Here is a 27,941-nt window from a genome sequence, read left to right on the forward strand (position 1 = left end):
TAGAAGGTTAGCTGTCCTCACGTGCCTCTCTCCTTTTGTCAGGGAAACTTTCCATAAGCCCTGCAGCCTCACCCTTGAGACTCCTTGGCATAAACCCTCTTATCCCCTCCCCCGCTGCAAGGGAGTCTCTGAAAGTGAACCTCTGGTGTTTTCAAGGATGAAGGAGGAGAAAGATGGCTGTACAGGCAGCCAAGAGTCCCACAGGGGGTGTGCAGAGAGCATGGTGGCCAGAGGGAGACACAGGCTTAGTGCAAGGTTTTTACTTTAACAAGATTGAAACCAAATATGTTTAAGTGTTTTTCAAAAAATATTTATTTCAATAGAAGAATTAGAGAGAAGGAGAGACACATACAGAGAATCTCCCATCCACTGGTTCACTCTCCAAATAGCTGCAATGGCCAGGCCTGGGCCAGGCCAGAGTTGGAGCCAGGAGCCAGGAGCTTCATCAGGGTCTCCTGTGTGGGTGGCAGGGATCTGAGTACTTGGACCATCCTCCACTTTCTCAGGCACATTAGCAGAGAGCTGGATCAAAATGGAGCAGCCAGGATTTGAACCAGCACCCATATCAGGATGCCGGTGTTGCAGGCGGCTACTTCACCTGCTGGGCTACAATGCCTGCCCTTGTTTAAGTTCTTTTCATAAACGAATGATCCCTCTGTGACTGTGGGGTGCAATGGGCTGTGAAATCTGAGATGGACCCACAACTCTTCCACTCTAACTGGAGGGAAGCAGAATCGGAGAGGATAGGCACAGGTGCTCGTACAGGTTTGCTGGGGAGTTGAGGGAATTCCCACCGACGGCTTCTGTTTCTCCCCTGGAAAGTTCAGGCTGAGTCATCTGCTGAGGTGGAGGGAAGAGACAACAGGGCCGAGAACTGCCCAGGCACCCCAGGATTCCCAAGCGGCTTTAAAGGTGCAGCTGAATTGGCTGGCCTCGGTTTAAGATTACTCCAGTTGGGCATTTATGGTTCCCCTCCCTCAACTTGGTCACAGGTGTTGAGAAGGAAGAAAGATTAATACCTCAGAGGACTTTCTGCACAGATGTGATAAATAAGTGGGCAAGGGAGCTGGAGAGTCTAAGGAGGCATATGTGGTGACAGGACAGAAAATCTGAATTAGGGGGAAAATTAGGAGAAGTGAAAACAGGGGAGGAGACTCACCAGCACAAAGTCAAGAGACCAAGGACCAGAAACACTGCAACCCCTAAAGGGCTGTGTTAGGGGAGCAAGTGAGAGAAGCAAAAGGCTGGAAGGTGGGCTTACCAAAGGGTCTGTGTGGACTGATTTCAAACACGATAAAGCTCTGGGTGTGGACAAATCCAAAATGTACAATGGGAAGGATGGCTTAAAGCAGAATGAACATGCAGAGAATTGAAGAAAAGAACATAGAGAATAAAAAGTGGAAAAGCCCTGGTACTGGGAGGGTCAATTATATCGCATTGCTTCAGTGTGTAAAAACAGAGGTACATGAAATAAGTACTTTCCAGACTTCAGTGGGCGTATGAATCCCCTGAGGATCCATAAACAGCAGATTATGATTTAGCACATCTTGGATGAGGCCTGAAATTCTGCATCTCTGACGAGCTTCCAGGTGGTGTTAATGCTGCAGGTCTACCCACACCCTGAGTAGCAAGGACCTTGGTTAACCTGCCATTGACTTGCATACGTGGTCTTCTTTCACCAATCCTTTGTTCCACTCTGCAGAAGGCAGTGGAACTTAAAAGTGGTCCTTCCTGTAAGCTGGCTGGGGGTGGACAGCTTAATACAGCTCAAAATCACTCAAAAGTTCTTTGTGAGCATCTGAATGGTGTAACGGAGACTGAGCCTGCTACACAGTGGTGGGCACTGGGGCTGAACGGTCCTTTTCCCCCAAGTCTAGTGCCAAAGCAAGCCAAGGCCATAGCAAGTGGGACTTTGGGGGGATGGGAGGTCGTAATCATGAGGAGGTGGATTTTAGGAAAAATGCAGCAGAGGCAAAGAAACTTATTGACACGAGAGGATAAGCAGCTCTAGACTGAGAGGGTCTCTATCCGACCCGACCTGCCTGCTCAAATTCACTTTACACCAATAGCTGGCCTCTCTGGCCTGGCTGACTCGTTCTCCTTGTGCGCCCTGACTTGGAAGCTTCCTCCACAAGCCTTCTGAGGCTAGAGAGGACCTTCCCAAGGATCCCCACTGCACCATCAGTGTCCCATTCACAGCTTTGTAACCATACAGAAAGCCACCATTTGAGTGCCTAGTGTTTTTTTAAATTTGATTTTATCTGAAAGGAGAGGGAGGGAGGGATAGAGATGGGGGTCATGGAGATAGGTAGATATGTCTTCCTTCTGCTGATTCACTCCCCAGATGGACACGATGGCTAGGGCTAAGCCAGGAACTCCATGAGTGGCAGGAGCCCAGTTACCTGAGCCATCACTGTTGCCTCTCAGGATCTGGAGTAACAGGAAACCAAGCATCAAAACCAGCTACTCCCAAATGGCATGCTGTCACTTAAGGGAGTGCCTGCTCCCTCCCCCCATCACGGTTTTCTAGAGATCTGGACAGAAGCCTCAGGCCACTTGTCATGGAATTCCAGATGATTGCAGTTACCAGGCTGGGCGCACACAATCACCAAGCATAATGACATGCATTTACCATTTTACTTTTTACCATTTATGAATACAGTTTATCTACTCATAACTGCTACACCTGTGTGAAGGTTGGTGGTATATCGGTTTATGCTTGCAAAAAATACGTATATTCCATGTCTGTTGTATGAAGTGGCCTATGTGGTGTTCTGCCCATTATTATGTTTCTCAAATATAAGTCCTCTTTAAAAAGTGTGAGTAAATGCCTTTAAAAATAATTTTTAAAGCACAGAATATTTCCCCAAAGTTTATTTTTCTGGGTCTTAATGTTTCAGTAATATGGCCTTGGGCTTGTGTTTGGGAATGCAGCCCAAACCCATCTCTATCACCATAGTAACCCATCCCTCTATTATTTTGGCTAGCAGCAGATTCTCCTAAGTATTTTGTTGAATATGGCTGAATGTGAGTGAATAAAGTTATCTGTAAGGCCTAATCAAACTTTTTTAAGATTTATGTATTTGAAAGGCAGAGTTGGGGCCGATGCTGTGGCTCACTTGGTTAATCCTCTGCCTGCGGCACCAGCATCCCATATGGGCACTGGTTCTAGTCCCGGTTGCCCCTCTTCCAGGCCAGCTCTCTGCTGTGGCCCGAAAGGCAGTGGAGGATGGTCCAAGTGCTTGGGCCCTGCACCCGCATGGGAGACCAGGAGGAAGCACCTGGCTCCTGGCTTTGGATTGGTGCAGTGCGGCCACAGCGGCCATTTGGGGGGTGAACCAACGGAAGAAAGACCTTTCTCTCTGTTTCTCACTGTCTATAACTCTACCTGTCAAATAAAAAAAAAAAAAAAAAAAAAAGGCAGAGTTACAGAGGAGAAACAGAGACGTCTCCCATTGGTGTCGGCTTGGCCGCACAGCCAGCGCTGATCCAAGCCCGAGCCAGGAGCTTGCTCCAGGTCTCCCCGCGGGTGCAGGGGTCCCAGCACTTGGGTCTTCACTTGGATCCGAAGTGACCCACAATGCCAGAAAAAGGGCCCCTAATCAGACTTTTAATAGAAGCGGGTGCGGGGCTGTTTGAACGCAGCCCTCGGAGCACACGGTTTAACTGGCGGGGCAGACACGCACCATCCGCAGGTGCCAGGTGCCGTCCACACACCCGCGCGGTTCCCGGCCCTGGTCCCGAGCACCGGGGAGCGGCGGCGGCGGCCCCACCACGCTCCCTGCGCGCCGGGCGCTGCGCTCACACGGCGTCCGGCCGTCGCTCCACTCCGGAATATTTAGAAATGGCCCGAGCGGCAAGCGGCCTGTCCAGCGCCCTTCTCGGCGGCCGCGACGCGCTGAGTCAGCGCCGTCGCCGGCGGACTGAGCGCGCGAGGCGCAGGAGTACCGAGCACCAGCACCGCGCCGCTGCCCTCGCGCACAAAGTCTCCCTGTGACAGAACAACGCCAGGCACACGCCCGGGCAGCCCGGCGCGCCCCGGCCGTTGGTGTGGGGCGCTCGCGGCCACGGGCGCGGCGCCTCGGGGAGCGCGCGGCGCGCAGCCCTCAGGGCCCGCGGGCCGCGTCGCCGGGGGGAACGGCCGGCGCCTCCCGGAATCGAGCTCCGCAGCCAATGCGGCGCCTCGGCCCGCGGGATTGGCCGCCTCGCCGGTGACGCGGCCTGGGCGGGCCGGGCGGTCGGCGACGGTGGCCGCGGGTCCCGGCCGGGGCGGCTGAGGGGACAGCGGCGCCCGCTCTCTGCTGCGGCGGCCCCGAGCCCGGGCAGCGGACGCCGACGGCGGGGCGGCCGGGACTCCCGGCGTGCGGGCGGCCGGGGGCGCCGAGGTTTGGCGGGCGGGCGCGGGCGGGCGGGCCCGGGCGGGATCTTCGCGCTCCGTGGGCCCGGGCCGCGCTCCCGGGAGGAGGACGCTGGCCGCGCGGGACGGGGGCGACCCGAGCCCGCCCGGCGCGCGCGGGCAACGTGGCTCGTGCGGGTGCCCGGGAGCGGAGGGGCCGCGAGAACTTTGCCTCGGCGGAGAGCGTGGGGAGCTGGCGTGGCTGTGCCGCGGGCGGGCGGGCGGGAGCGGCCGTGGGAGCTGCCCGGGTGGGGGCGCCCCGGCCGGCCGGCGCGGCCACGCGTGTGTGTTTCCTTCCCTTGTGCGGCAGCCGCTCGGCATGAGGAGGAGGACGGCGGGGCTCGGGCGGAGCGGCCGCAACTCCCGCGCGTGAGGACCCCGGGGGCTTCCGCCATGCGGGCGCCCTGAGGCCTCGGGAGGCGATGCGGGCTCGCTGTTGAGTGGCTTGGGGGAGAGCGAGGAAGCCCCAAAATGGAGGACTTCTCCGCCAGGACCTACGGCACCAGTGGCCTGGACAACAGACCTCTGTTCGGGGAGACGTCCGCCAAGGTGAGTGCGTGTCCGCGGGGTCCCCGCGGGCACTCGAGGGCGGCAGGAGCCGCTCCCGCCCGCTCGAGACGTCTGGCCTGCCCTCGGGGTGCGGGGGTGCGGTTGGGAAAGTTCCGGGCCGGAGAGGTGCTCTGGCCGTGTTTACACAGCGCCCTCGAGGGGTTCCCGTGCACCCAGGGCCTCTTTGAAGATGGCCTGGATTCCGGGAAGTGGCCGGAGATCAAAGGGCCCTCGGGCCGGACAAGCCAATCTCACAGCACTCCAGGCTTCTGCGAGGTTGCGCCTTTGACTTCACAATCTCTGTCATGCCCCCGGCTTCTCCTGCCCTCTTAACTTTGTGAGTGGTTTGGGCAAGGTTTGCCTGTGACCCGACCCCCGGTCTAGAAAGTGGCCTTGGTGCTCTGTGCCCCCTCCCACGGTGAAGTGCGTTCGGGCCTCTCCAGAGGTGAGACCCGGAGTCTGGAGCCGCCGGCATTTCTTAGCCTCGGCAGGCGCCTCAGGCGCACAGGCTGGGGACTTGCACAGTCTGGGGCACAGGTCTGAGTTTGAAAGCTGCCAGCCTGCCGCCGGATTCCTTCATTTGTTGAAACCCACGTGGGTTTCGCTTTCTCCAAGTGTGTTGGTAAGAAAACGTCTCGGGTTGATGTCCAGGAAGGTGCACCTGTGCTCTCCTGGCTTTGCGTGGTCGGCACCACGCGCTCCTGAGGAGCCTGGCTCTGGTCCAGATGCTGTTTTTCTGCAGCTGTGGCTGAGCTCAGCCTGGGAATCCCAGGAATCCAGTCAGGTGGGCATGATAGGCACACGTGTGGTGGGGTTGGAGCAGAGCTGTGCAGAGGGGCAGCTGGTCACTTTTAAGCCTGAAGTTTGTCCCCTGTGCCAGGAGCAGGTTTAGCATCTCCTCCACGGGCACTGGCGCACAGATTGGAGCCCTGGTGATCAAGACCTGCTTTCTTCTAGCCCTGTAGCCGCCGTGGTAACAGGTGCAGGACTTGGTAATGGACCTGCTGACTGATGCAGACGCTGAGACGCCCGGCTGCTTTCTGAACCTAGGGCCTCGATGCCCAGCCACTTTGTTTCCTGTTACCTGAGGTCCATTTGAAACCCATCTGAGACTTTTACCATTCCAGATCTGTCTCTGTTTTCCTGTTTGTGTAGTCCAACCTCCTTATTATTTAGGCAGTTTGAGGACAGTAGGTAAAGCTACTTAGAGAACAAAGTGAAGACTGATGTAGAATTGCTGGCTTGGCTCTCTGTGGAAGGCCGGCAGAGTGATTTCTCCAAGGTTTAGAAAGGTCTGAAGATAGGCCGGCTCCTTATTGACCAGCTGCTGAACCCCAGGGAGGAGAGGCGCCCAGCTTTGTTCAGGGCAAGTGCAGGTTTCCTTTGTGGGCCGGAAGTGAACGGGGCGCAGGATGGACCTCAGTGGTGGGAGGAGAGTTGGCGTGGCAGTGGAGCCCTTCCCACAGAGGACAGTGACTGCTAGGGCAGTGGATTCCTGGGGACCCTGGGATCCCCTCAGTGGCCCTTGTACCTTGTGTCGCCAGCTTGCTCCCTTTCAGATGCCGGGGCTCTGGATACGAGAGCCACGTGACAGCGGGGACTTGGGCGTCCTGACCACCATATCTGAGCAGAAAGCCCCTTCCTGTGGTGGGCACGCAGGGTCTGAGCTTTTCCTTGTTTTTATAGCCACTGACAGTTGAGCCTGCCCGTGTTAGGTGCAGCCTGTACCTTTCAGGGCAAGAAGACCCCCCACCGCCAGCAGAAGAGCCTGGGGAGAAACTGTTTCTTCAGTGCTGGGCAGCGGGCTGGGTCTGCGGCTCTCCGTGTTCCGTCACCACGTTCCTTTCTGAGATGGACGCTGTTCTGTTTCACAACCGGAAGCGGAACCTCACGGAAGGGCCTTGTGGAGTTGCATGGGTGGTTCTCCCTTGGGCACGTCCCTTCCCCGGGCAGCGTGTGGAGTAGCAGTGCCTTCCTGGTGCAGTCTGGCGCTTGCTGCTGGGGGCGCCCACGCCGATGGCCCGTTCATGGGAGGAGCTGATGAGGTGGTTTGCCCCAGTTCGTGTAGTGAGCAAGAGCTGCTGACCGAACTCCACCCAGAACAGTCAGTAGATGAGCGCAGGCAAAGGCTGTGGAGAAGTGGGATTACAAGTGTATTTGGGTGCAGAAAATTTGAAACCCACACATAGTTTTTCATACCACACGTTTTCTGTGAAGATGTTGAAGACCTTGCATAGGTCCAGTGGGCCTTGCACTGTGCCCTGGTGGGCAGTCCCTGAGGAACTTCTGTCTTCGCCTGTGCTTGGGGTACACGTGGTGATTGACTTACCAAACCCCCACGTTTATCCAGCCTTTAAGCAAGATACTTAGGAATGACTCTAGAGACCGAGCGGCGGAGCGAAAGGCGGAGTGCAACAGCTCTTCAGTTCCAGTGTCGAAGGGCTCGCTGACGGGCACAAAAGGCGTTCGTCTCAGTTGCTAGTTAGCTGTCACATGGCTCTGGCTGACGACTCCAGATGGTTTTTTTCATGTTTTCAACCATTCCCAAGTTCTGTGTTATTGTTCGTGTCTTTCGGGTGAAAAGTTTACAAGTTTATTTTGGTGGCACAGGGACCAAGTTAATAAGAAACTCCTGAAGACTCTAAGCCTGTGTTTTCTGTATTCACGTTTTATTTATATATGTGTATGTGTGTGTGTGTGTAAATGTAAACATATATATATAAAATTTAAAAGTTTCTAGTAGCTGTTTTAAAACGTATACAGGAACAGGTGAAATTAATTTTACTAGTTGTGTTTAATCTCATCTATGCAGATACTGTCATTTCAGCTTTTCCTACTAAGCCTTTGGAAGCCAGTGTTTTGCACTTACAGCCCATCTCAGGTCAGTTGGCCACATTGCAGGTGCCCAGTAACCACATTTGGCTGGTACTGCCATTTTGCACCATAAGATTTTTTTTTTTTTTTTTTTTTTTGGACAGGCAGAGTTAGTGAAAGAGAGAGAGAGAAAGGTCTTCCTTTTTCCGTTGGTTCACCCCCCAAATGGCTGCTATGGCCGGCACGCTGCGCTGATCTGAAGCCAGGAGCTTCTCCTGGTCTCGATGCGGGTACAAGGCCCAAACTGCACTCCCAGGCCACAGCAGAGAGCTGGACTGGAAGAAGAGCAACCGGGGCAGAATCCGGCGCCCCAACCGGGACTAGAACCTGGGGTGCCGGCGCCGCAGGCGAATGATTAGCCAAGTGAGCTGCGGCGCCAGCCTGCACCATAAGATTTTTTTGAAAAAAATTATTTGAGAGGTAGAATTACAGACAGAGAGAGGGAGAGACAGAAAGAAAACTCTTCCCATCCGTCGATTCACTCCCTAAATGGCCGCAATGACTGGAGCTGAGCTAATCCGAAGCCAGGAGCCTAGATCTTCTGGGTTCTCCTATGCTGGTGCAGGGGCCCAAGGGCTTCCACTGCTTTCCCAGGCCATAGCAGAGAGCTGGATCGGAAGAGGAGCAGCTGGAACTGGAACGGCTGCCCATATGGGATGCCAGCACTGCAGGCAAAGGCTGAGCCTACTGTGCCACAGTGCTGGCCCACACTGTGAGAGTTTAATGGAAGTGACTTCTTAGGTTTTTTTTTTTTTTATTTTTTAAATATTTACTTATTTATTTGAAAGAGTTACACAGAGAAGGAGAGAGAGAGAGAGAGAGAGAGGTCTTCTATCCTGCTGGGTCACTCCTCAGATGACCACAATGGCCAGAGCTGCTGTGATCTGAAGCCAGGAACCAGGAGCTTCTTTCAGGTCTCCCACTCGGGTGCAGAGGCCCAAGGACTTGGGCCATCTTCTGCTGCAATCCCAAGGCCATAGTAGAGAGCTGAATGGGAAGTGGAGCAGCCGGGACTTGAAGCGGCACCCATATGGGATGTGGGCACTGCAGGTGGCGGCTTTACCCACTGCGCCACAGTGCCGACCCCTTCTTAGGGTTTCATAGTCATGTCTGTGAAACGTTCTTCTTCACTGTGAGACTTTGAGAAACTTAAGTGTGCCCGTTTTCATTGTGGCTGTTGGTGAGGGCGAGTAGTTCTTCAGCAGTTTCCGTGGTGTGGCTTTCTTAGCCCTAGCACAAGGCCTTACTGGGCTCTAACTTCCCCTACAGTAGCACTCACAAGGCCAAGTTTTACAGAACACCCTCTGGGAAGTGTGGCCCGAGGAGTTTTCTTCCTCTCTTCCCCTGGTGTGCCCTGAAACCTGGACGTGTGTCTCCCCGCTCCGCCCTGTGTCTCTCCACAGCCGCCTGTAAGTTTGCCTGAGCACAGCAGAGCTTGGGCACTCTCTGCAAGGGCGCTGGAGTTACTCTCGGGGCATCCGAGTCCGTCTCGATCTCTGGACTTGCTAGCTGGCTGCCAGCTGGTCTGGAGTCAGTTTCTGCCCCTGTAGCCTGGTGATCTGAGGGTGGGGTGGTTATCTCAGAGAAGAAAGCAAAGCCTGTCCTAGCTCGTGCCACAGGGAAAAGATGGGATTGTAGTGAGAGCCGTTTCTGGGGCAGCCTACTCTGCTGGTGTTCAGTGATCACATAACAAAGAGGTGATGCCTCCTCTGAGAAGGGTGGTGAAGGTTTTTGTCTGTTTCTTACTGGAGGTGATGGAGGAGGAGAGAGTGACTTGGGAGGAGGTGCAGGCTCTGAGCTGCCAGCAGATGACAGAGGATGAGACTCAGATCATGGGTTCCGAAAGCTACAGCATCCTGCATCCCCCTCCCCCAATAAGCAAGCAAAAATGGTGGAAAACAAGGTCTTTTCATGACATGGGGACCTAGTCAAACAGTTCAGACTTGGAGCATTTAGCTCGTGTAAATAATAGCACAGATTTGCGTGCTACTCTATTCCTTTATTATTTTAACTTTCTGCTGCTTAATTAAGAACAACGCTGTGATTCTGATTCCTGTCTCTGTGCCCCAGGTCCCTAAGGCTGGCTTCTGGGGACTAGAAACAGTTGTCTCCTCTCAGCCTATCTCGAGACTACTTGAGCGAGAGAAGCTGCTCGGGACAATTAAGCACACGACTTGTTTCCATCCTAGTCTGTGGAGGCTGTCTCCCCACCACAGAGCAGTGGACTTGGAGTATCTGGGTGTGGGGCTCACGCCCAGGCACAGTGTTCCTGGACAACCAGGGGATTTCGGTACAGAGGTAGGGCTGCAATCCACTGGTCTTGCCCTTGCTCCGTGAGGCCGACACCTCTCCACGGATGCCTTTCCTTTAGCTGCCTCCCTGTTCCTTGCAACTGCTGTTCTTTCTGTAGCGCCCTCTCTTCTCCGCTCTGCCTGGCTCTCCACTTTAGAACCTTTCTCAAGCTTCCTCCCGTGAGCCTGGCTGTCAGATGTGCCCTGGCGCTTCCTCCTTGTGCAGTGAGGGACTTGGCTAGATCTTGTCTTCGAAGTATGAGCCTGTTTCCACATCTCTGTAGCCTTCTCAGCAATAGGCATGGTGCCTTATCCAGTTCTTAATGTTTATGTATTTTCAGTTTTATGTAAAGTGAGAGTTTAGGATTGCGAAAAAGTAACCTGTTTCTTGGGGCATTTTGAACCAACAGAAGGCAGAAACTGGTGTTTAGGAGCCAGGGCACACTGCTGAACAACACAGGAAGTGGTGTTTCAAGCTCTCCTGGGTTGAAAGTGCTTCCTCTGCTCTCTCTCTGCACTATGTAAAGCCAAGAGGGGAGTAGTGAGTGTGCAGCACAGTATTGAAAAGAAAATGTAAACTGAAGCCTGGCTTTTTCAAAGTGGATGGTCTACTGAGTTTTCCTCTCTGTAGACATAATTTTTGCTGGTCTGGAGTAATAGAATTGACTCATTTCTTCCTTATGATCAGCCCATAGGTTGTGTATAGGTATAGTGGCTATTTTCTGAGCCTCCACAGGAACATGTGTGTTGCCAAACCTGAGTGTCCCTCTGGGAGTGATGAAATGCTTTTGATTTTGAGGTTACTCTAGAAATTGGGGCCAGGCATGGAGCTAGCTCAACTCCCAGTAAGCTGTGAGGCTTAGTCTGTCTCTGGTAAGGCTCCCCAGTAGACAGGGTAGAAATACCAGTGGTACCATAATAGCTACCATTTACTGACCCCTAGTGGATGTTAGCTACTCTGTTGAAGGCCTTTACACGCATTATTTCCTAATCCTTGAGCGATTCTGCACGTTAGACCATTGTATGACCGTGGAATCTGGGGCGTAGGGGTTCATTGACTTAGCCAAGGCCACAGCAAGTGCCTGCAGGAGCATAAGTCAGAACTTTGGGGCTCTGAACTCATGGTCTTCAAGCTGTGCCTCCTGTTCGGAGGCTTGGAGCAGATTAAGTTAGGTTGCTTCCTGTGGGTACCATCTCCATGGGTTCGTTTCTGCTTTTGCTGTCCTGATATCCATAACTGGTGCTTCAATGAAAATACATCTGTGAGAAGAATCTGGTGGGGTACATGTATAAAAATATTCACACCTGCAAGATGCTTCAAAATGTGAATCTGTGAAATAAGGGGAAATTAACAAGTATCTGCACATTAACTTTGGGTAGGAATAGGGGGCAGGTTGGTAAGCAGAGCCACGTGTACAGTGGAGATCAGCAGACAAGTTCCCAGCCAGGGAGATGTGGAGGGTGGGTGTGCCTCCCAGCCCTTTCTGGTACAGCCTCTGCTCTTGGAGAGTCCAAAGTCCTGGGTTTTCTGGGACATGTCAGAATAGCAAACCTAAGGTCAGAGTTCACTCTACCCCAGAGCAAGCTGGTGCAGCAAGGCTGTCTCTGTGCTTTCCACCTGTGTGTGTTTTGTCCCTCTGCCTATCTCTGGTGACAGCACAAGGGGAAGCTCCTGTTTAGGTAGAGCCATGCAGCTCTGGTGGAACCCACTTAAATACTTGGACAGGGCCTGAAACAGCCTCCTCCCACGTGTCACATCCGGTTGTCTAGTCTGTGAGGGCTGTCAGGGTTCTTGGTGGGCCATTTCCAGAGCTTTTGTGACATGTTTTCCACCATGGAGACAGACAGATGGACTGAGAAATCTCCAGTGTGCTGCTTTACTCCCCAAATACCCATAGCACTCAGGGCTGTGGGGCCAGGAACTCAATCCAGGTTTCCCATGTGGGCAACAGGGACCCAGATACTGGAACTGTCATGCCGCTTCTCAGGGCACATATTAGGAGGAGCTGAAAGCAGAACTCAGGAGACTCTAATGAGCATGTGATGTCCCATATGGCATCTTAACTGTTAGGCCAAACACCTGCGTTAGCCTGCATTTTAAAACTTACGTTATTTCTGGAACTCTACATAATATTTCTGGGTCGCTTAACCTCATGTCAGTGAAACCACAGAAAGCAGAACCACAGTTTGGGAGGACTACTGTACTGATGTTGGACTTTATTTATTTATTCATTTTAATTTATTTGAAAGGCAGAGTGCAGAGAGAGAGAGAGAGAGAGAGAGAGAGAACTTCCACCTGCTGGTTCACTCCCCAGATGGCTGCAATGGCTGGAGCCGTGCCTGTCTGAAGCCAGGAGCCAGGAGCTTCTTCTGGGTCTCCTATGTGGTTGGAGGGGCCCAAGGACTTGGGCCATCTTCTACTGCTTTCCCAGGCCACAGCAGAGAGCTGGATTGGAAGAGGGGCAGCCAGGAGTTGAACTGGTGCCCATGTGGGATGCCGGCACTGCAAGCGGCAGCAGCTTCACTCGCTATGCCACAGCACCGGACCCTAACATTGGTCTTTGAATCACAAGTAGTTTCTTCAGCTAATTTTTTTCTAATTAAATGTGTACCATCTCTCCAAACCCCTTTAGAAATTTTGCTTTGGTCTCTATTGTTGCTTAATGGATTATGGTAGCACAAGTCCCTCAAGTCTGTTTTGGAAGTAGGCAAAATATAAATTGCCATGGAAATGGAAGGTTGAATACATTGTTACTTGTTAACATTCTGAACTCTAGAGCCAGCTTATTTCCAAGGAGCTGGGGTCAGAAGCTGGCTTTTGAGTTTCCTCCCAGAGCCATCCTTGTACCTGAGTATTTGAAACGAGTGTGGGGTTCTCTGTTCTGTGCCAAGGTGCTGTCCAATGGCTGACCAGGTAGGACCCCCCCACCCCAGCATGTTGTGATCACAAGAGGAATAGTCTTGCTTCTTTGGTGTTAAGTGCACTCCAAAGCTGATGATCCAGAACTATAGGGGGCCAGATCTCATTTAGCCCCATCTTCTCATTTGGTACGCTCAGATGGGGCGAGGAGTTGAGGACACATAGCTAGCTAGCCAGCTAGCAGAATGCCCTGAGAACCTTGGTCTCTGGTTCTAAATTCAGGCTCATAGGTATTAGCTTAAGGATCCTTGGGCCGTTTGTACTGCTCATCAGGTTTGTCTGTTACAAAGACCATCAGATGGGAGAATTTTAGTATATGTGCTGCCAAAGCAAGCATTAGATGGGAGACTTAGAACCCACCTTACTGTGTGATGTTGGGCAACTATTCTGATAAGCCTAGTTCCATATCGGCAAATGAAAACAACGTATTCCTTGTTTGCTTCTTGGGCTTATTCTCTCCTATCCCAGATGCAAATCATTTGTCCATTTTCCCCAATTTAAACGAAGACAAAGATGTAACTCCCTCAGGCTCAGGCTGATGTCACTGTGTGCATCCCAGCTCTCATGGAAGTATTTATTTTGCCCCAAACAGCAGTGGTTGTGTTCTCCTGTGGGTCCCTGTGGAGTGCCTCCCTTCCTTCTTCCTCATCTGCTAGTCCTCCTTCAGGTTTTGACTTGTAATCTGCCCCTGCTTCCCCAAGATATCTCCCTTTTTTCTCCGTAGTGGTCTCCTGAGCTCTGGAGAAGAGGTGGTTCTACTCATTGTTGCATCTGAATTATAGCAGGTGTTCAAATTATTAAATGATTTAAAAGTAATATGTAAAATTTGTTTCTACTATATATGAGGGGTCTTCAGACGTTCATGGAAAATGCCTATTTTGAACCAAAATAAACCTTAACTCCATTTTTTTCTTTTTGAAGCAATCTCATACATACATATTTTATTTATATATTTATGCATGTGTGTATGTATATGAAGATTAAGCTTGCTGCTGAATATTTTGTCTTTGGGAGGGGTATCCTAACTCTGTATCATGTCTCGTCAGCAGTTAAGAAACGAGACTCTAGGTGGGTGTTGGGGTACAGCTTGTGTTGTTGCAGTCTTGACACCTCTGCTTCCAGTCTAGCTTCCTGCTGCTGGATCGTGGAAGTGCCTGGGACCCTGCCACTCATGTGGGAGACCTGGATGTAACTCTAGCCTTCGGACTTTAGTCTGACACAGCCCTGGGTGTTGTGGGCAGTTGGGAAGTGAACCAGCAAATCAAGAGATCTGTCACTTTGGTTTTCAAGTAAATGAAAATAAATGAACTTGAAAAAGAATCCAAGCTGATTCTGAACTTGGCCAGCTTGCTTTGGGAGTGAAAATGAGCAACTGTACAAGGTTTACAGGAACACCCTTTTGGAAGGTGGAACTAGGGTTAAAACAAAACAAGGAGGAGATAGCTTTTCTGAGAAGTAACTGAGTAAGCAGACTAGCTGTAGAAACAGCGAAGTTTAATGGAATATCCACTTTTCTGTGTACTTTGGTTCTCATTTGGAGCATATTAAACCCCAGGCTGTCCTTTGAAATGCTGATAAACTATTTAATTATTCTGCTATCCCCTTGGAGACTGGAGCTGGCATTGCTGCTGAAGCCCTGAAAAATAATCTTTGAGCTCAGAGAAGGCTCTCCACCCTATGAATTTGAATATTAGAACTCAGAATAGTTCAGACTTTAAACTTCAGAACAGTGCTTTTCATGAAATGTGAACAGATTACTAGACCTTGTTAAAGTGCCTACTGTGCTTGAGCAGGGCTGGGGCAGAGGGCAAGGTTTTGTCTTTCACACAGGCTCCTGGTGAGGCTGATGCTGCTGGTCCACAGACTGTACTTTTGAGAGCAGGACTTCAGAAGAAAGCATTAGGAGTGGGAGGTCTTCCACAATTAATTCTGTTGCTTCTTTGTTTCTCTTAAATCATGGTTACCTTGGTAGAAAGCCTGAATCATGCATTGTATCTTGGGAGCCTCAGATCACTGGTGATGGCAATAAAACAGTAGAATTATGGATGCTCATGTAGATGACTTGAGAATTCTGTCAGACTCTCTAGAAGGCAGGATAGAAAGAACTTGCTAAGTTTAGATATATTTTCATCAGAATAGTTAAAATACAGCAACCTGGAAAAAATAATCTAAGGGAAGTCTTCATTCTTTTTCTTTAAAGATTTATTTACTTATTTAAAAATCATAGTTACAGAGAGGAGGAGAGGCAGAGAGAGGTCTTCCATCCGCTGGTTCACTCCCCAATTGGCCGCAAAGGCGTGAGCTGGCCCAATCCAAAGCCAGGAGCCAGGAGCTTTCTCTGTGTCTTCCCATGTGGATGCAGGGGCCCAAGGACTTGAGCCATCTTCCACTGCTTTCCCAGGCCATAGCAGAGAGAGCTGAATGGGAAGTGGAGCAGTTAGGACTCAAACCGGCACCTATATAGGATGCCAGCACTGCAGGCGGTGGCTTTACCTGTCACAGCACTGGCCCCAAGGAAATCTTCTTAAAACCACTTACCTGTTAACAGACTTTTTGAGATGCCAGCTGCCACTTGCCATCTTTAGGCTTGGAGTAGCATTCTAGGCTGCTCTTCAGTGAGAAGAAAAAATGGAGTCTTCTCTGTTGGGGAATGCTGGGCTGGTACTGTATCCTGTCTATAGCACTTAGTGGTATTGAGACTTTGGACAAGTTCTCAATTTCCTTGAGCCTCTTTTGCTGTCTGTAAAGTAGTCATATACCATTACATCCCAGGATTTAGAAAACTGAGAGTCAGATAGAGTGGGGGTGGGGGTGGGGGACACACATGTCTTCCATCTGTGTACTTCCAAAGTGCCCCCAGGCCAAAGCCAGAAGCCTCAGTTCAGTTTTTCCCACATTGTTGAGACCTCCCCAAATACTGGAGCCATCTCCTGCTGTCTCCTAGGGTGTGCATTAGCAGGAAGCTGGACTCAAACCAGGCATCTGGATATGGGATGTTGGGTTCCCAAACAGGACCTTAATCTGCCATGCCAGACACCTGTTGGGAGAACACACATTCTTGATTCTGAGGCCAGCAGAAAATATAGTTGATCCTTTTATACAAGGTGAAGATAAAGGTCTCCCATAGAGTTTGTTTCAACTTTGAGATAACATTTTTATTTTATACACACTTTGTCCCGTGTGGGAAAAAATTAGCAGAGCCTTCCCTCTGGGTCTCTTCTCTGACAAATGGTTCTCATTTCAGCCTCCTGTGGGCCATGTAGGCGTCTCTGGCTAAGGCCACGGTTAAGGTCTGCTCAGCCTGTTATGTTTAAGAAGGGTGTGGCTGGAATTGCATTTCAGTGGCCTTGGTGTGGAGTGTGGTTTGCCCTTGGTTACATCAGGCACACCCTACACATACTTAGCTTTCCAGTTTGCCTGCTTGACTTGGAAATGAAGGTTCATTGCTGTTATGTGATCCTTCCTGTGCCTTTCCCATATCTGAAGTTGTTTCCTGATCTGTTACCAAAACAGCCTTTCTGTGAAGACTCAAATTTGACTCCTCAGAAATACAACCACTTGTATTCAGATTTCCTTACAGTGTGTTTCTGAGTCAGGTCTTAAACCTTTACCTTGTTCTGAAGTTCTGTAAAGATTTTTTTTTTTAACAAGGGAGACAGAGATCTTCATCTGCTGTTTCACTCACCAAATGGCTGCAATAGCCAGGCTAGATCATGTCAAAAGTGGAAGCCTGCAACTTAATTAGGGTTTCCCACACGGGTGGCAGGACACAGGAATTGAACTATGCCTGTACCAGTGTGCAGGAAGCTGGAATCAGAACAGGAGCTGGGACTTAAATTTGGCATTCTGATGTGGGATTCAGGTATTCCCAGAAGCATCGTAACTACTGAGCCAAACACCTGCCCCTCTGGAAATAACTATTACGAACCCAGATTTTTCAGTCCTGCACCAGAAACTGAATTGGTCATTTAGATTTAGAACCCCTGGCTTCAGTGCTGCTTCTAACTTGCTGTATGGTTTTTACCAAGGAGACCTAAGCTGTATCCCAAATACAGATCCAAACTGATCATGGTACTTTTTAATCAGGTATGGTTCCTGATACCAAGGCTCTGTGGCACCAGTGCCTCTGTGCCGTTCTTTCTGCTCATGCAACTGCTACAGCTGGGCTGATCCAAAGCCAGGAGCCAGAGGCTTCTTCCAGGTCTTCCACTTGGGTGCAGGGACTCAAGCACTTGGGCCATCTTCCATTGATTTCCCAGGCTATCAGCAGAGAGCTGGATTTGAAGAAGAGCAGCCAGGACACAAACCAGTGGCCATGTAAGATGCTCGCACTGTAGGTGGAAACTCAACCTATTACACCACAGTGCCAGCCCCCTCTACCATAAGGCTCAGTTCACTTTTCCTTGCCCAGCATTCGAATGTGTTAAGCTCAGAGCATAGGGTGCTGGTATCTTCATTCTACCATCCTGCTGCCTGTCATTATACTATTCGCCATGGATCCAATTCATGAAGCTTAAACTCTTTTCTCTTTCAGGATCGAATCATCCATTTAGTTGTTGGCAGCTTAACATCCTTACTGATTCTTGTAAGTATCTTTTGTGCTTCACCCAGGTTCTTGGTCAAAATTTTGAGAATTGTGGTTCACTAAGTTTCAGATCAATTTGTAAGGGGCAAATACTTGAGTGTGTGAAGCATTCTAGTCATAGTTGGTGTGAATGCTTTCCATGTCATTAGCACAAAACCACAACTGACAACTGGAGTGGCTGATTTGATTTCCACTGCTGCTCCCCAGTACATTACATGAAGTAGTCCAAGTCAGGTAACGGGGCTTTCAGTGAACTGAGCTGGCCATGTTTGCTTGCTTAATAAATCTGTAAAAATATTCTTGGCACCAGCAGCTCCTCTCTGTTGTAAACCCAGCATGACTCCCCATTTCTGTTAATTTGTGAAGTTGGTCTTAAACAACATTCATTACTTTTTGGTTAAGTTGAAAAAGGAATGGGTTACTGTCTAGTAATGTTTCATCTTGTGCACTGTAACAGAGCTGGATGGTCTCCTAGTAATATAAAAACACAGCTGATTTTCCATTGTTTGATGATAATGACATTTGGCTGGTAGGTACATTTTCATTACATTTAAGAGCATTTTACTTTTCCCCATTACTTCTTAAAAGGGTTTCAATGCTGAAATTTGGTAGACAGAGCTATATAGGGTATTAGAAACCCATCTTCTGGTATTAATCCTATTAAACACCACCAGCTTTGACTATATTCATTTTTTGGTAGGAGCATGCAAAATAACAAATGGTTATGGCTTTTTCAAGTACAGTCATTAATCCAGGGATTGTGGTTTAAATTAATAATTTTTGCTAATTAGCTAGTTTTACTGATTTTTTTATCTCAAAGAGGAAGTAGTACAAACTGGGGCATGTCTGAAAATATTTTATTAAAATTATATTAATGTTCCAGAAAGCAAACCTTGTGTAGATAGAATTTTATAAGGTGAAGCATTCTGCAGTGTTGCCTTGCCTAAACCTCATCTAAATAATTTCTGGGAATACCCCTGGTGACCTCATGTAACTTTACCCTACAGGTAACGCTGATCAGCGCATTTGTTTTCCCGCAGCTACCTCCAAAACCGCTGAATATATTTTTTGCTGTATGCATCTCTTTGAGCAGTATTACTGCCTGCATACTTGTGAGTATTATTTACAATTTAAGTACAATGCGCTTTAGGACAGAGTCCCAGCACTGAACCCCAGTTGTCCCCCTTTGCCAAAGGATGTTCCAGGTCTTGATTATTGATTGATTGCACGCTACTTTTTGAAATCTGAGTTTTCATTCCATGTGTTCCCTTGCTGGCTTAACAGGCTTTAGGAAATGCCATTTATTGTTCCTAAGGGGAAGCCATCCTAGAACTCTAAAGTAACACATCTTAATTATCAATACCAAAATTTCCTGGGAAGCATAAAGCTGCTAGCTGTATTTGTCACAATAATGCTTGATTTTTACTACAAATAGACCCTTTAATGCAAAAAAAGATAGTAGTGGTGTAAAAGTGTTCGTGCATCCACTAGTTGACCATTACTTCATATCCCTTTTGAAAATAATCAAAACAACAAACTCTTAAAAACAAGTGTTTTGACTCGCACTTTGAGTTAAAGTTATACTAGGAGGTATTTCCAAATGTGGTAATTCACTGATCCTACCACATCCCTCCAACCTGAAGAACTGGTCCATCCTATTCTGGGAGCCTTCCTATTCCCTTCTGTGTGATTAACACTGAGTTAGTTTAAATATATATATACTAGGTTAATCCCTATTTTGTTCGCTTAATATCAATTTTAAAAGTTGTATTCCCTTGCAATACATTTAAGAGGGTAGCTTCTTAGCCTACCATGAAACAGGTTGTCTGTATGGGTTTGAACAGAGTAAACTGGCAAAGTAGGAATGAGTATGATCCTGGGTGTGGAAATTCAGGTAGTACTGCTTGAATTACAAGGAATAAGAACTAAATTCTGGCTATGATTTAGGGAAATAAATACAGATAAAAAGTTGGCCTAATAACTATTAACTTAAAACTTCTATTTAATTCTTCTTTTAGATCTACTGGTATCGACAAGGAGATTTAGAACCGAAATTTAGAAATCTAATTTACTATATCTTATTTTCTATCATCATGTTATGTATATGTGCAAACCTGTACTTCCATGATGTGGGAAGGTGAGGCTGCCAAGGAGAAATACCTACCAGGACTCTTCAAAACTGTGTATTAGGACAGTGAAAAATAGCTGGAGAAGGTATGCTGAAGAATCTCCTCTAAATCTGATACATGATTTTCATGTTAATTGTAAATCTAAATTCCCTATTGCAAGGGAGACATAGAGATCACTTTGCTTTTTCTTTCAGAAATGTTGCACGTAAACATTCCAACCCTTAAAGCTTCGATAGCACAATTTTCACTTCTGAAATTGATTTTTTTTTTACATACAATGTAAATGCATGGCAAAAGGCTATGTAACAAACAATGCATTTTTAGGACAAATATTCTTTTATTTCTGTTAAACTGAATATACAATTATTGTTCCCTAGGCAACCAACTTTTGCTTAAACTACAATTTCACATTAACAAAACACAGATGGTGAAAAGACAACTTTGATTGTGAAGATCTAATTACAATAATAAATAAAATAATTTATACAAGGTTTTTGTGACTTTTCTATAGGGGTCATACTCATTAAAGCCCTAGAGGCTAATTTTGGCTTAACTTTTTTCTAGTGTAGGAATGACTTTTGATTTGTTTCCTTTTGTTAATAGAAGCAAATTTTGTGTTTTGAAACTGCCTGAGAGGGAGAAGTTACACCATACTCCCAACCAGTTAATGCACTAAATTAATTGTAAACTCTAGTGCCCACCCCCACCTATTTTCGGGGTAATTTATATAGCAAAATAATAATAAACAGTCATGGTATCAAGGACAGGCAACATTACTTCTCTCCCCCATTTAATTTAGTTTTACTTCAAAATGGTAAAATTACTTTTTGAACTAATAACAGTGGTTTCTTAGCAGGGGCTGGAAACTGCTTAGTTTCTGGTGGGTTTGTTAACTACTCTTACCCATATTTGTTTTAAAAGTAATAAAAACTTGTAGTGAATTTTCTTGACTCTTTAATGCTTTCCTCTATACCCTGCCTAAACCAGCTCCCACTGCCAGCAATGGGCTAATAACTGCCATATAATCACCTCCTAGGTTTCTGTATTTGATTGCTGGTCAAATATCAAGCTAATAGTAAGTTCCAGACCATGTTGATAATGCGTTCTTCAAAATATAACCAGGCTTACTTTGAAGCTGGATAGAGTGCCCTATTACTGCTTTTAAACCAGAGCAGTTAAGCTTTGGTGATAAACTTTTCTCAGGAGCTGAGTAAATGAAATTCCCTCTTAATAATCATGGGGAATCTGCAGTTAAGACTCACATACTCCAGCTTACACACTGTCATAAAACCAGACCTCAGATGGTACATTTAAAGGAGGTAAAAAGGTCACAGCAGCAACAGTGTGCATGGCTTAAAGCACTGTAGCTATTTAAAAGCCAGAGGAATGGTGTATGAAGCCTTGTGGGAGTTGCTCCTACTCCTTTAAAAATATGGTAATTGACAGTGTAGCTTCTTTGCTTCAACTATCTAAGAATTACCTAATGACAGTTTACCAAATCCTCAACATCCTTTGAGTCTTCTGAAACAGGACTGCCCAGAGATGATCCAATGATATTTGATTCTTCCTGATGATGATGCAGTATGGGATCTGTAATGAGTTAAATTTCCAGTTAGTCTTAGAGATAAATATTTGAATCCATGCCAGTATAGTATTCTATGAAGGTGTAGTGTTTAGTAAGAAGACTAATATATTGTTGGATCAAAAAGAATTATAAAATGTCTGATTGCTTGATTTCTTTTTAACATATCAGGCACATAGTTACAATTGTATTACAGTACCTGTTAGTGTTGTCAAAGGCAAGACACATTCTGTATCTATCGCATCAGATGCCTGGATAAAGCCATGTGGTGAAGGAACAATAAGTATTGTTTCATCATCAATTGTTGTTTGATCAACTTGTTCTATGGTGGGAGACTCTAAATCCTAAACAATATTAAAAAAAAAAAAAGATTCTGACTCATATTCCTCATTACTTTCCCTAAGATCTCAAGCACATCTGAGTTTGACAGGACTTATTCTCAAATATATCCCATTTAAAAATTACAATATAAACAATGGTTACTATCTTGAAAAAGTGGACAAAGTAACCGTAATAATCTCAAAGTATAACAAATATTAACAAAAAGGATCTTATCAGAACCAATTCTTGTTACTTTGTTGTGGATGGTCGTCCCCTAAGCCAATCAAAGTCTGTTCTGATCACTCCAAGAGTAGGTTTCTGTAAACATTCCTCAATCTGCTGCAGGGTGGAGAGGGGCAAGGTGTTAGTGAGGAACATGACAGCATGGTACTAATCCCCTTGACTGTGACAAGACAATTTTGCCCACTTTTGTTAGCAACAGCACTACTGGTTCACTGATAATTTGTGATGTTGGAGGATAGGGATTTGTGCTTTGAGTCTAAATAAAAAAGGAAGGTATCACCAAATATCTGTCTTAAATATTTGCGAAGCTTTTTCTAGACTGCAGATTTGAGGCTCAAGGGATGCCTGCAACATGCTGTTCTTTCAGGTGCAAGGTAACTTACCTCAGTAACATACGCACTGGCTAAGTGAGAGGGCGATTCCTCCTCTTGTTTCAGGTCGGTGTCCAAGATCTCTTCTGTTCTGACCATAACACTGTTCATCAGTTCTGTGCTGTTTTGGTCACTGAATTTGGATACGTGACCATCATTAAATGATGGCTCCACAGTCATTTTAGGCTGATGGATTTCATCGGGGAAGGTGTCTGCTTCTAGTGCATCTGGAGGCTCAGGAAAATCAGATGACTGAATATCCCCATCCACTGTCAGTTCTGTTTGGGATATGGAAGAAGCTATGTCCTCGGTAGCAACAGTCTGAATGATGACTCTTGGCGTGTGACACTGTAGTGTGACATTGTCACTTGTGTTCAACAAATGCTCTGGCTGGAAAATGTTAAGCAAAATTATCAATGACAAAATTAAAAAGCACTCACTGGATTTAAGCTAATCAACAAATGACATTCATAGATGGCATTCTCACTGTCCCCTTCACCTCTGGAACTACAGTATTTTTAATCAGTATTTTTCTAGAACCAGTTCTTTATCCATTCTTGCTCTCCTAAATCTCCTATTCTAATGTACATCCTTCTCTCATAAGATGAGTCAGAAGAGAGACACATCCCAGTGAAGGAAAAGTGATGGTGCAAAACACTATACCTAGGACAAGAGTAGCAGGAAGAACTGTTTAGATAACGACCTTGTATTTCTGGTGCTTATGTCTGCTATCAAGTAATCCAAGTCTTTAAAAGACATTCAAAAGTCAAGTAATTTTTGTAACATACGGATAAAGCATGAACGATGATCTGTTCAGGAGAAGCAGGAGCAGCAGCTGTCAGGGTTACTGTGGGACTAGCAGTCAGAGTCAAGGGAAGGCCTTGACTTGAGCTTGTCTGAAGTAGGTAGGTGCCTGGAGTGCCAGTGGGCTGTAAATGGAAAGACTAAAGGAAAAAGAAAAATAAAAGAGTTGCAGCAGATTGCTAGTTTGTCTCTGTATTGAAAAACAAACATACATAACCTGCTGGCCCTTTGTTCCCATTATGTCTATGGTTTAGTCTCAATTGTTTCAGGGCACCAAGATAGCCACAGGAGCTACTGTCTGCAGCACTGCAATAACCCAGCACACCCAGTCACCTCTCTTTAGCACATAAAAAATGGCAGCCTCCCAGTTTGGGGTGGGGGGGGACGACCTTCAACATCAGCAGTGTTTACTCACTTGAACATTTTTAATTTCAAGAAGTATTTTTTGTATTAAGGGGAGATGTACAGAAATAACAATTAGCAGTGTTCTGAAGAAAAACAGATTCTGACTTGAAAAACTGATTAGCTGATAATACTACTGGTCAACTACTAATCTTGAAATTCACCGAGAAACCTTTCACAACTATAAATGTAATTGAGTTAGGATCATTCTGATGTACAGAAGAAAATTTTTATTAAAAAATGTTAATTGCTTTAAAAGGTTATTTTACTTATTTGAAAGACATTATCTTTCACGTGTTGGTTCACTCCACAAATGGCTACAATGGCCAGGGCTTGGCCAGGCAGAAACCAGAAGCCTAGAAATCCAAGGGCTCAAGCACTGGGATCATCTTTCATGGCTCCCTCGGGTGCATTGTCAGGGAGCTGGATGGGAAGTGGAGCAGCCATGACACAAACCAGCTTAATCCCCCATGCAAGCTGTCTTGCCACCATGTTTTGTATTTAAATAGGGATAAAGGTTAAAATCATGTAGGCTGTTTTTTAGTCCAATGTAACCTTGTGGACTCAGCCAAAAAACTTTCCTATGTACTGAATCTTTGAGTACAGGTGGGGATAACTGCCTTTCATGGAAAGGGTTATTAGGCTTAGAATGATAATGAAAGTACCTAGTACCTAGAGGGGACTCAATTTCTTTCCCTTTCTGTAAAAGCAAAAGCTAATCATTTTCCTAAAGGTTACATGTATTAATCATACATGGGTCAGGCATTTGAAGTAGCTTATATGTACATGTATGTTATTGTTATATATGTAACTTAATGTACTTAGTCTGTATATTCCAAATATGTTGCTTACAGGGAGATGGAAGGAGACTGAAAAAAATGTAAAATGAAGTTCTGATTTCCACCTTACTTGAGAGCTCACGGAATTGGGCAGCTCAGGCTTAGGTTCAGTAACCTTGCTGGCGTTAAGGTCTAAGGATGAATAAAATCTTATACTGATATGTTCTTCACAAGAAATAAATCTTGACATAACTTAGAAAATATTTGTATTTCATTACAAAGGAACAAAGTAAACGAATTCTTATTTTAGAAAAGGGACAGAAGAAACCCACATACATTAATAGCCGATGCCTCATTTTCCCTGGCTAGAGGGGGATCTACCTTCTCTATCTGCAGACTTGCCTGTTCTGGAAATTTCACCTAAATGGGAGTCACATACAGATGTTCCCTGACTATGATAGGGTTAATATCCAAATAAGTCCACCATAAGTTAAAAATACTTTAAGAAAAAATGCATTTAGTACTCAACCTACCAGACACCAGTTTAGCAGCACAGCACCCTGTCTAGCATCTGCTGTCCACCCTGTAGTCATGACTGCACCACGTGACGCTGACCCAGTGCATACCCTATCCAGAGTTCCAAGTACACTTGCAATTGGATGTATGTCGTTTTCTCAGCACTCAAAACTGAGGACTGTATGTACTGTATGTACGTTTGTTTTTAGGGTCCTTTGTGTTTTCAAGGCTCATCTTTATCCTGGTTGTAGATACCCCAGTACTTCATTCCTTTGAGCTGAATGTTGTTTGTATGAAAATAATTTCCATTTATCTGCTTTCAGACATTTGGGTCGTTCTTCATCTTTCAGATACTATGAATGCTATGAACATTCATACACAAATTTTTATGTGGATACATGTTTTCATTTCTCTTAGGTAATTTGTAAGTAGAATTTGTAGATTGTTTGGTAACCCTGTTTAACCTACCTTTTTAGGAATCTAAAGAATTTTCCCAAGTGGCTAATGACTTACGACTGGAACTTTTCAATAGCTCATAATTTATACACAAACTTTCTCTCAAGTAAAAAACATTGTTGGTTACAAATTTATGACTCAGTACAAATCCCTAATATAGCACTGTCATTTTCATATATAAAAAGACATAAAGAGTTATACACGATGAGGGAAGATTAAGTTATAAAAGTGAAAGTGTGGTTTATGTCTAGTCAAATATCCATCTGACTCAAACTATTTCAACTGCTTATGTAACAGCATTTCTGAAAATAACACTTCATTTTCTAAAATACAAAAAAATGGCTAATACCTATTTTATGAGTATTACTCACTGGAAGAATCTCAAATGTCTGTAGTGTTCCACTGTTTAGTGTTATTGTTTCTGAGTCAACAGTAGCAGCAGGGGAGTCTGTTGAAGCTGTAATTAAGAACGAGGACAATAAGATGCTTCATAAATTGAAGTTTTTCCAGTGTATTTAACTGTCACGTCAATTTTAAAATCTGCCTGGAAACATGAAGTTGTTTAAATTTCTTATGAGAAATAAAAAAGCTAATGGATTTATCTGAGATGTCATACAGATCATGGGTCAGCCACCGATGGCCTACTGCCAATTCTGGGACATGGCCGTGCCATTTTTTCCTATGGTTTCTTTCACACTTTAACTGTGGTTAGTCCCTGTCACAAACAACATGAGGTTTGTAAAAGCCCAAAACATTTTATTATTTGATCTTTCATAGGAAATGGAAGATGCTATTAATTTAGAAGATCACATTTGGGGAACTGAACAGCACTGAGATCAGATCAGCCTGGAGTATCAATCCAGGCTCAGACTTGATGAATGTTCAAAGTTATGAGAAGATTATAACTAATAATAACACTTTTAGTCATATATGTATGTAAACCCCCAAAATTATTTGGAAATGAGTTTTAATATGTAGTGCTTATTGTTAATTATATTCTGACCATAGCATTTCTCATTAAAAAGAAGGTAACATCCTTACCACTAGATTACTGTTACTTCTCTTACTATGCTGGATTCTTAAGATCAGACTCAATAATTTCAGTTAATTCCACATAAGCAACTCAAATCAAGGTGAGCAAAACTATGGTCAATGACCAATGTGGCTTAAGGGTAAGAATGGCTTTTGAATTTTAAAAGGGCTTTTTAAAAATACAATGTTCCATAGGTATTTGGACCTGCAAAGGGTCAAACAGTCATTTTTACTATCTGGCCTTTCACATAAAGAAAAAATTTGTCGATTCCTGTCTCCTCACCAAAGAAAAACAATAATCAAGAGATTATATTCCAAAAGTTAAGAATAATGGGTGGGTTGTAGAATTCTTACTAAACCCACATTATAAAAAGGTCTGCTGTATTCCCAGTCAGTACTGTCAACCTAACAGCCAGGGAAAACTCTGGCAATCTTCATGCACTATCAATTTATAATTTATGGCCAGTAGCTATCATACTAGTAATTTGAGGTGCTGTCCAATTCTGACTTCTGAAACAAAAATAAGCAGGGCCAAAGAAAATAAATTCTTCATACTTTATTATACTATAGAAAGATAAAGCAAATAACCAAACTCAAATTAGCACTTTGAGAGGCACGATTAGTTCAAATGTCTCCAAGGTGACTCTGACAGTCAATGCAAATACTGACGGTATTATCATCACTCATAGGTGTCCCAATAAATCTCAACGAGGAGATTAAGAATACAATTGGAAATGTGCAGTGTTATTTGTCAAAATGACAATACCGACATTTAGTGGGTGAAATTGGTGGACACTGAGCATCCTGTAATGTGAAGGGTAGTCCCTGTAATGATCTGTCTCACTCCAAATGCCTCAGTTGGCTGGGTGAGAATCAAACATCATCATAATCTTGTGTAATGGCCTTTTAAAAGGCAAATAGTTTATGCAGACCAAAAAAAAAAAAAAAAAAAGGTACGTGATTAAAACTATGTTAGGTTCCCATAATCTCATTAAAGACAAAATTATCAGGGCTAATACAGAAGAATAAAAAATTTTCCCATAGGAAACGAGCCCCTTCTTTCCAGAAGCAAATCTTTTAAAGCTTGCCAAAACTCATTTCTTCATATGTTATCTCAAATCCATCTCCAATTTGTCTTCTGGTGAAATTTCTACCAATGATGTGCTACTTCGTGAACTTTGTTTCTTTGCTTCACTTTTCTATTAAATCATTAATTATAAAAACTAGAAGGATGGTTTATAATGGCTTGACAGTTGGTTCTAAGTAATCCCTGTCACATATTCACTCTTTGTGTACATATTAACTAAGCCAAACATAAAATACCTTAGCCTGCAATTGAGTTATAGTAAATTTCTATCAACATTCTAAGTGACTGAAAGATGACAGAGTCCCTACCAAAATCCTAAAGGGTCAAATGGCGAAAAGTCTTATGCTTCAAACACTTACAGACATGGGTGATCTGGACTGGAATCTGCAACGCTGTCATGGGACTTGGAGAGATGGCTGCATTATCATCCAAGCGGGCGACTCTGATCTGAACATGCTGTACACTGGAACTGGAATTACTGTTGGGAACTGCGGATCCTGATTTATTCTCCAAAAGCGTTGGGTTGTTTTTTTGGTTTTCATGTAACTGTTTAAGACCTTTAATTAGGACTGAAGGGAGATGGGTAGACAAAAAGAACATTGAT

At 45.7% G+C, this 27,941-nt stretch overlaps 2 protein-coding genes across 7 annotated transcripts in view; one reads left to right on the forward strand and one right to left on the reverse strand.

Moving 5' to 3' along the window:
- Positions 1–4,308: 4,308 nt before the first annotated feature.
- Positions 4,309–27,768, forward strand: TMEM243 (transmembrane protein 243). Of its 3 annotated transcripts, XR_009864642.1 has the most exons (6): positions 4,309–4,385; positions 4,707–4,945; positions 17,565–17,615; positions 18,623–18,727; positions 19,634–19,829; positions 27,699–27,768. XR_009864642.1 is itself a non-coding variant. In XM_062179479.1 (5 exons), exons 2-5 carry the CDS (start codon positions 4,868–4,870, stop codon positions 19,754–19,756), a joined length of 357 nt encoding a protein of 118 aa, XP_062035463.1. In that variant the 5' UTR covers positions 4,309–4,385; positions 4,707–4,867; the 3' UTR covers positions 19,757–20,235. The 3 variants fall into 3 exon arrangements, 2 of the variants coding, with proteins under 2 accessions (XP_062035463.1, XP_062035464.1); XM_062179479.1 differs by lacking the exon at positions 27,699–27,768 and having other exon boundaries at positions 19,634–20,235; XM_062179480.1 differs by lacking the exon at positions 27,699–27,768 and having other exon boundaries at positions 18,656–18,727; positions 19,634–20,235.
- Positions 20,325–27,941, reverse strand: part of DMTF1 (cyclin D binding myb like transcription factor 1) — a 46,149-nt gene continuing 38,532 nt past the window's right edge. For 3 of the 4 annotated variants that reach the window (XM_062179477.1, XM_062179475.1, XM_062179476.1), the window contains 6 exons: positions 27,697–27,906; positions 25,590–25,675; positions 23,050–23,205; positions 22,274–22,651; positions 21,526–21,670; positions 20,325–21,334 (listed from right to left, as the gene is read on the reverse strand). In XM_062179477.1, the coding sequence (XP_062035461.1) occupies positions 21,225–21,334; positions 21,526–21,670; positions 22,274–22,651; positions 23,050–23,205; positions 25,590–25,675; positions 27,697–27,906 (1,085 nt within the window). In that variant the 3' untranslated portion in view covers positions 20,325–21,224. The remainder of the gene's footprint in view (positions 21,335–21,525; positions 21,671–22,273; positions 22,652–23,049; positions 23,206–25,589; positions 25,676–27,696; positions 27,907–27,941) is intronic. The other variant, XM_062179478.1, reaches the window with a different exon arrangement.

The sequence above is a fragment of the Lepus europaeus genome, chromosome 20 (assembly GCF_033115175.1).
Source record: "Lepus europaeus isolate LE1 chromosome 20, mLepTim1.pri, whole genome shotgun sequence".
In the NCBI taxonomy this organism is placed as follows: domain Eukaryota; kingdom Metazoa; phylum Chordata; class Mammalia; order Lagomorpha; family Leporidae; genus Lepus; species Lepus europaeus.